Raw genomic sequence first — 9009 nt, 5'->3', positions numbered from 1 at the left:
GCTGTCCCAAACTTTAACACAATGCTCATAGAATTCAATCTTTCCACTCTTGGCTCCCTTCAATATCCTCTACTTGCACAATGCTTGCAGTGACTTTTCACCTGTGTGCCCTAATCTGTATTGCCAAAGACTGCTCGTGTTCGCCTCTGAAACTGCTGAAGCTACCTAGCCAATCTCTATGCTTCCCTTCAGATAATATAGATTCCTACTGCGGGCTCCCTTCATCACTACCAAAGATCTCTTATTAACTTTTGCTACAGTGCTCTCAAAAGTCATCTTGAATCCCTTTGCCTCCAAAGCTCTAACGGAAATAAGATTCGTCTTCAGCTGAGGAACAATTCTCACTTCATTCAACTCACGAACAACTCCGTCATGCATACGAATCCTGATGATACCTATCCCACAAATGCCACAAGACTGAACATTTCCAATGACCACCACACCCCCATCGAGCTTCTCGAAAGATGCAAACCAATCTCGTCGGGGAGTCATATGATAAGTAGCACCAGAATCTAGTATCAAATCCGATCCATCAGCATAGTTAACCTTTGGAGTAATCACTAGAGAAAAGCATGAATCATCTGAATCGTTATCACTTTTAGCAACATTCACCTCGCTGGCCTTCGGGCCCTTCTTCTTGCTATTCTCCTTTTCTCTGAGCTTCGGACAATCTCTCTTCCAATATCATTGTTCTTTACAGAGAGCACACCGTTTCTTCTCTAATTGGTAGTGGCCTCTTGACTTTAACATGCCTCTGTTGCCACCTCTCGGATAGGGACTCTTATCTCTTGTCGACAAGACCTCTTCTAAAGTGCTAGCTCTGGAAGATTCTTTATCCCTCCTCCTCAAGTCAAAATTCGTCAATGCATTAGTCACTTCACTATAGGTAATGGAAGATCTACCGTTCAACAAAATGAGCACGAAGGTATCATACTCCTCATCGGGTAAGGAGCCAAATAAAATAATCGTTTTGTACTTATCCGATATCTTCTCATCCACATTCGCCAAGTCCGATAATAACTTTGTGTAGTTGTTCATATGATCTGCAAGTGAGGTACCCCTGAACATCTGAAATCTGATCAATCTTCGCAACAAGTGCAACCGGTTCTCAACACTCTTCGTAAGATATTTGTTGTTGAGAATCTCCCACATTTTCATCGCAGATGTCACACTGATCACATCGTACTTCAACTCTTCTTCTAAACAAGATCTTATTACCACACAAGTATTTCGATTCATCTTGTCCTATATCGCCTCATCATACTTCGGTAGCCTCTCATAGACTGCGATTGTCTCCTCTAAGTTCTGAGCATTCAAAGCATCCTGCACATTGCTCATCCACAACCCAAAGTTGATATTGCCGTCAAACTTCACAACATTAATCTTCATATTCTGAAGTGCAACCTGAACTGTACTTGCCGTAGCCTTGCTGCTTTCACCATTATCTCCTGCCATTGTTTGCTAACTCTAAAATTTAGAGAAAATTCGAACAACTGATAGAATTGAGAAATTACTCAACTTGAACCCTAGATTGGATTCGAACACGAACTCCCAACCACACGAGAAAGGCGAGATCTCCAACTGGCAACTCTGCAATGCTATCTCCACCGAAGCCTAGATCTCCAAGATCCAAGATTCCAACAACGATTTTTCCGCCACCCAAAATAAACCCTAGGGTTGAAACCCTAGAGCTCTGATACCACTTGTTACGCGTCGGCGGAAGCATGCTCGCGAACCAAACACCCGCACGAGTCGGCAAACAAGAGAGAAGAATAACCAACGAGTGCAATTCACAAAAGAACAGAAAAAACCAATCACAAACACATAGATTTACGTGGTTCAGCAAATTTCCTACATCCACGAGGAGAGGATGGAGAGTTTTCACTATATGGAGGAGAAAGACAATGGGTTACAACTCTCAAACACTCAAAATAACCGTCACCAAAAGATCTCAACTCACCTCTCAGAAATCTCCCTCTCAAAGTGCTCAAAACAATCTCTTTTTCTCTCTACAAATCTCTTCTAAAATGTTCTATATATATAGAAACCCTAAAACCAAAACAGACTAGGAATCCAACAATTTTAAAACCAAAACCAAAACAGACTAAGATTCCCAATCATTCTAAAAGCAAAATCAAAACAGACTAGGAATCCTGTTTGGCCCAATAACCTTCTATCCAACACACTGCTAGTGTTGTGCAATTCTATTCTAATTATTTAGTTTTATTATAAAACTTCGTTTGTTTTGGGCAGCCAATATTTTGGACTCTTGGGGGTTAATAACAAGTTAATTACAATCAGTGCTCTAATTTAAACGCTGTTTGCAACTCAAAGTAATTGCAACATTGACTCACACTTAAAATTCGCCAAAAACATCTGTTATAACTGGAGACATATTTGTAGTTGTAGTTGTGAATTTACTAATTAGTTCAGTGAAACAAACATGTACAATTGGCTCAAAATGTATCAAACAGTATGTCGCAGTTGTGCCGTGATATTTTGTGCTTCTGAAGTTTGATAGTGATTTGAATTAAACAACATGATTTGAGTTACAAAGGGTGATTAATTCTTAAGGAAGATAGAATAAGAAAGGTGCTGTAGAAGCATGGAAGATTTGCATCTAATATGTTCTTTTCTGTTAAGAGATAATTTGATCAAAAAAGGATGGAACGGCGACCCATTTTGTCCTTTCTGTCATCGGGAAACAGAAACTCACGATCATTTATTTATTCACTGCCCTTTTGCTCGTGATGTTTGGAATTCCCTTCTACCCCTCTTTCCAGCTAACAGTTGGCCTACAAACATGAAAGATTTGCTGCTGCTTCACAAAGTTCCCAATATTTGCCCAGATATTAAAGTCATATGGAAGATTCTGTTGCCATGTTTTTGTTGGTGGATCTGGTTCTGTAGAAATTCACTTATTTTCAAGGATATTCAGCCCATCTCGCTTCCAACTGCTTCTAATATAGCGAGGTTTTCCATTTTCTGGTCAGGTACATAAGATGATAGGATGGCTAGGAGGCTTCGAAGGGCATCCCTCAATCTCGGATTCCAGGAGCTAGCTAAGAAGAACTCCCCTACTGATGCTGGGGACTATTTTTCCTGCAACTAAGCTCCTTTGTCTCTTGTCCCAGCAGGAAGTAGAACTTTTTTTGTGAAGATGCCCCCTTTTGGTTAGCTGCTAGCTGTGTCTAGCATATTCCAGTCTTTATGCACAATAGTATAGCTGTTTTAATCCCCTCTTGTTTTACTTTCTGAAGTGTTTTTTTTTCTCTAGCTGTAGGAAACAGTAGGTCAAGTGTGGTAGGTGACGACAATGGTCTGCTCCCTACTCACTTCTCCTACTGTGTTCTCTCCACCTAGAGCTGATGTATTCTCCTCTTCTGATCTTTTTTCAATATATTTAAATGAACAGGGCATCCTACCCTGTTTCTCAGGTTCAAAAAAAAAAAAAAAAAAAAAAAAGGGGTTCTGCTTGCATCTAATATGTTCTTTTGTTTTCCTTAAATCTTTAGTAAACGCTCATGTCTGACACTTCCCCAAATATAGTCTCATCTTATAATTTTTGTGGGTAGAACTCACAACTATATAATCCTTTCATGCTAAATGTAGTTTCAAACCTTTATCTTCTCTGTGCATAAAATATTTCAGCCATTATAACATTAACGTTTTTTTTTGGTCAATGAAATTTTTTTATTCATTTACCAAGTGAGAATTTTTTGTACAATATCACCATCAGCCATAACTGAAAAGCTCAGCACTCATAGTGCATACACAAAGTGCATATATACAACAAACTTACAACTCAGCCATAACTGAAAAGCTCAGCACTCATAGTGCATACACAAAGTGCATATATACAACAAACTTACAACTCTCTAATTCTCTCCTCTAAGTGAACATGATATTTTTCATTCATGATCTTTGAGAAAAAGGAGATCTTAATAGCTTTGAACAACATCTCAGGTAGCATAGTTTTCCCCTGAAATTACCTAAGATTTCTCTCTTGCCATATGAAGTACACTGTTATTCCAAAGGCCAGTCTCTTTAAATTTTCCACAAATCCCCTCTTTTTAAGTCAGAGGCTGAACCAGTGTATGATACTATCCCATATGCATGATTTTCAGCTGAACTTCATCCAATCCATCACCATATTCCAGACAGTGGATGAATATTGGCATTCAAAGAATAAATGGTGACAGGTTTCCTGAAAATTGTACACAAAACACATTGATTTGCATTAAGAATACCCATCCGACATAGCCTATCTTGAGTAATCAATCTTGATTGAATAACCCATCCGACATAGCCTATCTTGAGTAATCAATCTTGATTGAATAGCTAACCATAGGATGAAAGAATGTTTGGGATAATGAATATTATTCTTGAGTAATCAATCTTGATTGAATAGCTAACCATAGGATGAAAGAATGTTTGGGATAATGAATATTATTCTAGACTGTATTAGCCCAGTGTACTTGATGTGCAGGTTGGACCAAAAAACTGTACACAGAAGAAACCTGTATTTTTTCACCTACACATGACTTGCCAATGATAGCAATCAGGTTGTTAATGTTGCCAAGTTTAGCAATCATAACATCTCTGGTTTTTAAAAGCTGCTTCCACATCCAGGAGCTATTTGATTTAACCTGCACACTCCAGATATCTGTATTTAGTAGATAATTCCCATGCACCTATTTTATCCACAAAAGGTCCTTTTTGATATGAATCATCCACAAAAGTTTTAGAGCTGCAGCTTGATTCCAAATTCTTGCTGAAAAGACACCCAATCCTCCATACTTTTTCTCTTGACAAATAGGCTGCAGCTTGATTCCAAATTCTTGCTGAAAAGACACCCAATCCTCCATACTTTTTCTCTTGACAAATAGTTGACCATGAAACTAGAGGGATTTTGTGAAAAGACACCCAATCCTCCATACTTTTTCTCTTGACAAATAGTTGACCATGAAACTAGAGGGATTTTGTTTTCCTTAACGTTTTGGTGCCTACAACTTGTTGATTTTATGCCTTGCATAATTAGTAAATTATTGACTTGATGTGCTTTTAAATATTGGGCTATTTATCTATTGGTCCCTCAAATCTTCATTAATTCTATATTATTCCCTCAAATCTTTGAAATTGTTCATAAGTCCCTCAAATCGTAAGGGGTCTTCCAATTTAACACCCCTCAATAACTGAAATACCTGTCATCTAATTTCTTTTTTCCACAAACAGATGCATTTGGGTTTTGCTGGGAAAAACAAAAAGGGTTATTTTAGTATTTAAAATAAGAGGGACTAATATCTAATGGAAGGAATTTTGGCTAGCAAAGGACCAAATTCTAGGACCCCTTTGGATTAAGGGACTTACGAGCAATTTCAAATAACAAGGGACTAATATGGAATTATTGAAGATTTGAGGGACTAATCACTACTAAATAATAAGGCATCCTAGACGGAAAATTCCGTCTAGGATACCCAGAATTCCGCCTAGAATGCGTATTCTAGACGGAATTCCGTCTAGAATACGCGTCTAGTATGTTTCCGTCTAGGATGTAGTATTCTAGACGGAAATTCCGTCTAGAATACATTCTAGACGGATTAATCTAGACGGAATTAAAAACCGTCTAGAATACAACCTAGACGGATTATTCTAGACGGAATTTCCGTCTAGAATAATACATCCTAGACGGAAAAATTTCCGTCTAGAATGATTATCCTAGACGAAAATTTCCGTCTAGGATAGTCATCCTAGACGGAATTTCCGTCTAGGAGGTTTTTTAATTTTTTTTAAAATTTTTTTTCAAAAAAGCAAGTATCCTAGACGGAATTTGAGCATCCTAGACGGAATTTCCGTCTAGGATGCTATGCTACAGTAGTTTTTTTTTTTTTTTTTGCAGAATCTAGTTTGAGTGCGTATACACAATATTAAACAACAAAAAATTATATTCATATCCAACACAATCTAATTATATTCCAATATTAAATCCTATTATATTCAAATAATACATTCACCAAAATAGTAGAGAGATACATAAATTGTTTACAAACTTTTACATAAATAGCCTATATTAAATCATCGTGCAAAATATGACTCATAGCTTGAAAACAAGCTCAAAAGTCTTTACTGAGAAATCTTCATCGAGTCTGGCATGGCAAATTCAGAAATATCACCAGCTCTTGTAAGCAGTTTACCCTAACAAAACAAAGGAACATATACACCAATAGCTGAGAAATATTTGACAGTAATCAAGGCCAAGATAACTAAGTTTTCTACCTCATTTTCAAAATTAAAAAATAAAATTAAAAAAATCTACCTCAGGTTTGAGATCGCGATGAATGATACGGTGAGCATGTAGCACCTCCAGTCCCTCTCCTGAAATAGCAGATCTCATAACAAAGTAAAAAAAATTCACAGGTATTATAAGCAGCCGTAAGTGGTTGTTACTTAGGAACTTGCATGATCTAATAACTGACAAATAAAGTATGGAATATGTTGCACATATGACAATCTTAATATGGATGCAAGCTAAACAAGAAATGCTATCATAAGTACGAGTAAACCGTAGAGTTTTCGCTCGCATTTAATTAATAGTTCTGCCCTTACGAGCATATTTACCCTTTCTCTTGCAACAACTGCCCACGTCCGATGGAAGTAGGCAGCGCCAAGATTGCAGAATTGGAAACGGCAGTGCAAAAAAGTGTGAACCCGAGAGCTGAGATATCAAAAGAGAACATCATATTGATTTTAGTTAGTCGTAGGCTAAATAGGCGAGCAACAATAGATTGAACAACATTTTCGACAAATGATGACCAATCTGAGAACTAAAACCACATCGCGCCTGCGTGCGTGTGTATAGAAACCAGTTTAGATTATCAGAAGAAAATCCACATCCATATCCTCTCAACTGCAAAAGTATCCAATAACCTTTATCAAGCATCAAATTCTCACTATTTATGTATATATTCCTACTCGTGCATAACAAATTTTGCTTCCGCTTAATTTGGTAGGATCTTATCCTTCTGCCTTCTAAATTTGTTGATTTGTTATTGGTATGAATTAGTAAATTTGCACTGCACGCAGGCACGTGCACACACACAAAAAAGCATGCTGCTTCGTGTAACAAAGAAATTACTTCTCTAAATGGAGTATACATTTATAAAAATAGGAATCCTTAAATCGGTTAATATAATTAAAGAGTGAGGAAGGGAAAAAAGACATACTGCTTTCATGTAGTATCTGCAACAATTTGTTCGACTTCTATCTCCACAAAATTGATATAACAGAGATATGGGACTAGTATTCATTAGATTACAGGAGTTTTTTTTCTCGAGGATATATACATCCTAGCATTGGCAGATTACATGTTTACTCCTTAGTAAAACATGGTATAGATTATTCAAAATAAAAACTACATCATAAAATGAAACTGAATGAATAGGAACAGATGCCGCCTACTTGAAGTAAAATTTCAAGAGTAGTGACAACTAGATCACTCCCACTCAAACTACTTCGACGTTACGGAGAAATATATGGGGCCAACCTCTTCAACTTTTTCAAAATTGATTACTCATCACGGGAGCCCACATTTTTTGTAGAAAAGTGTAGTGCAGCGCATTACTCAAAAGTTAAGGACTATGAAGAAAATCTATGTATTTTGCATAAATAAACAAAATTATACAATGAAAGTTGTCGAGGGTGTATGTCACCTACGTGTTTCCAACTTTGGATCCAACAAAACCTCCAACACGATCAACTTCTCTTATGAAGTCATGGATCTCTTTGTTCATGACACAATTTCGGAAGACATAACCTGGAAAAAGAGGCTTTAGTTTTACCGAGATAGACCCGTTCTTTAGCTTCCTCTGCTCTTTAACAGCAGGATAATAGACCTGCCAACAAACAACGATAACAAGTGTTTATTAAACACGATGTAGATGGAGACCCCAAGTGTTACTACATAGAAACACTACATCTAGATACCAACATTCAATTGCATGTCGAAAATGCCTCATCTCTGACGGATGCATGATCTTGTTTATTACTTGAATGATAGTATAGTTAGCATTTTCTCTCTCTCAAAATAATAGTATAACTTTCATTGCCGGCTACTTCCAGATAAATAAATGTTTGGATCATAACAGCAGAGATTCTGAAACTGCTAGTTTGAATGTGAATCTATACTCAACCCATGTGCTTAATTTTCTGTGACTAATGCAATTTTAATAAGATAGAGTACTACCTCATATTTGACCACCAATTTCTCCTTTTTTTTCCTTGGATAATTTCATTTAATAAAAACCCAGATGTCATCTAGCATAATCCTCAGATAGAAAGCTATCATCTTTATTCCCACCTATCAAATTTCAATCAAATTCGCATAAAAGACACCAAAAACAATACCTTGAACTCAAAGTCAGGATAATTTCCAAATTTCAATCAAATTCGCATAAAAGACACCAAAAACAATACCTTGAACTCAAAGTCAGGATAATTTCTAATTAGAGCTTTAGCTATCACCTCCGCCGTCTCATCTATTTCACCTTGGGGCAGCATTTTCCGCAGTTAGAGCATCGAATGAAGTTGACGTGTCCACGTCCGTGCTTGTTCCTGCCTCCATTCCTGCCCTTAAAAGTCTACAAAGAAAAGTTACAGAAAACGATCAGGCCTAAATCGAATCAAATGAATGAGGAGAGAAGCTAGGGTTTCCATCACTCGCCATGGCGGCGAGATTTGCAGAAGCGGTGAGGAGGAGCGGCATCAGAGTTGTTCGAATTGTGATTGGTTAGGGTTTTGTTCGGCTGTAGAAAGGGAGGGAAGAGTTCGCCTTCTTGAGCCTCATCCGGAACCTGCACCTAGCCTTCGTCGAAGACTCGATGGCCCGCAACCAGCTCGAATCCCTCCTCTGCCTCCTCTCGACCGCCTAGAGCCCCGAGCTCGTGTATTGCGACGGAGACGATAATAAATCCCCGCGGCGGGCACGAGAGAGAGAGGCGCAGGCGGGCAGAT

At 37.8% G+C, this 9009-nt stretch overlaps 1 protein-coding gene across 1 annotated transcript; it reads right to left on the bottom strand.

The window, feature by feature from the left end:
* Window positions 6005-8631, bottom strand: LOC109835937. The gene is made up of 4 exons (XM_020403901.1): window positions 8473-8631; window positions 7714-7892; window positions 6317-6375; window positions 6005-6195 (listed from the first exon to the last, which is right to left on the bottom strand). The coding sequence occupies exons 1-3, from the start codon at window positions 8554-8556 to the stop codon at window positions 6318-6320; spliced, it is 321 nt and encodes a 106-aa protein (XP_020259490.1). The 5' UTR covers window positions 8557-8631; the 3' UTR covers window positions 6005-6195; window position 6317.

This window comes from Asparagus officinalis, chromosome 4, assembly GCF_001876935.1.
Source record: "Asparagus officinalis chromosome 4, Aspof.V1, whole genome shotgun sequence".
Classification (NCBI taxonomy): domain Eukaryota; kingdom Viridiplantae; phylum Streptophyta; class Magnoliopsida; order Asparagales; family Asparagaceae; genus Asparagus; species Asparagus officinalis.
This window is presented reverse-complemented; position numbering and strand designations above follow the sequence as displayed.

Bases quoted from the DNA above. Each gene is read 5' to 3' on its own strand.
- LOC109835937 (XM_020403901.1), bottom strand. From the start codon at position 8,556: ATGCTGCCCCAAGGTGAAATAGATGAGACGGCGGAGGTGATAGCTAAA. The intron at 7,893-8,472 runs GTATTGTTTTTG...GTTTGTTGGCAG, and splicing joins ATCCTGACTTTGAGTTCAAG to GTCTATTATCCTGCTGTTAA. The intron at 6,376-7,713 runs GTAGGTGACATA...CTGCTATTTCAG, and splicing joins GGATCCAAAGTTGGAAACAC to GAGAGGGACTGGAGGTGCTA.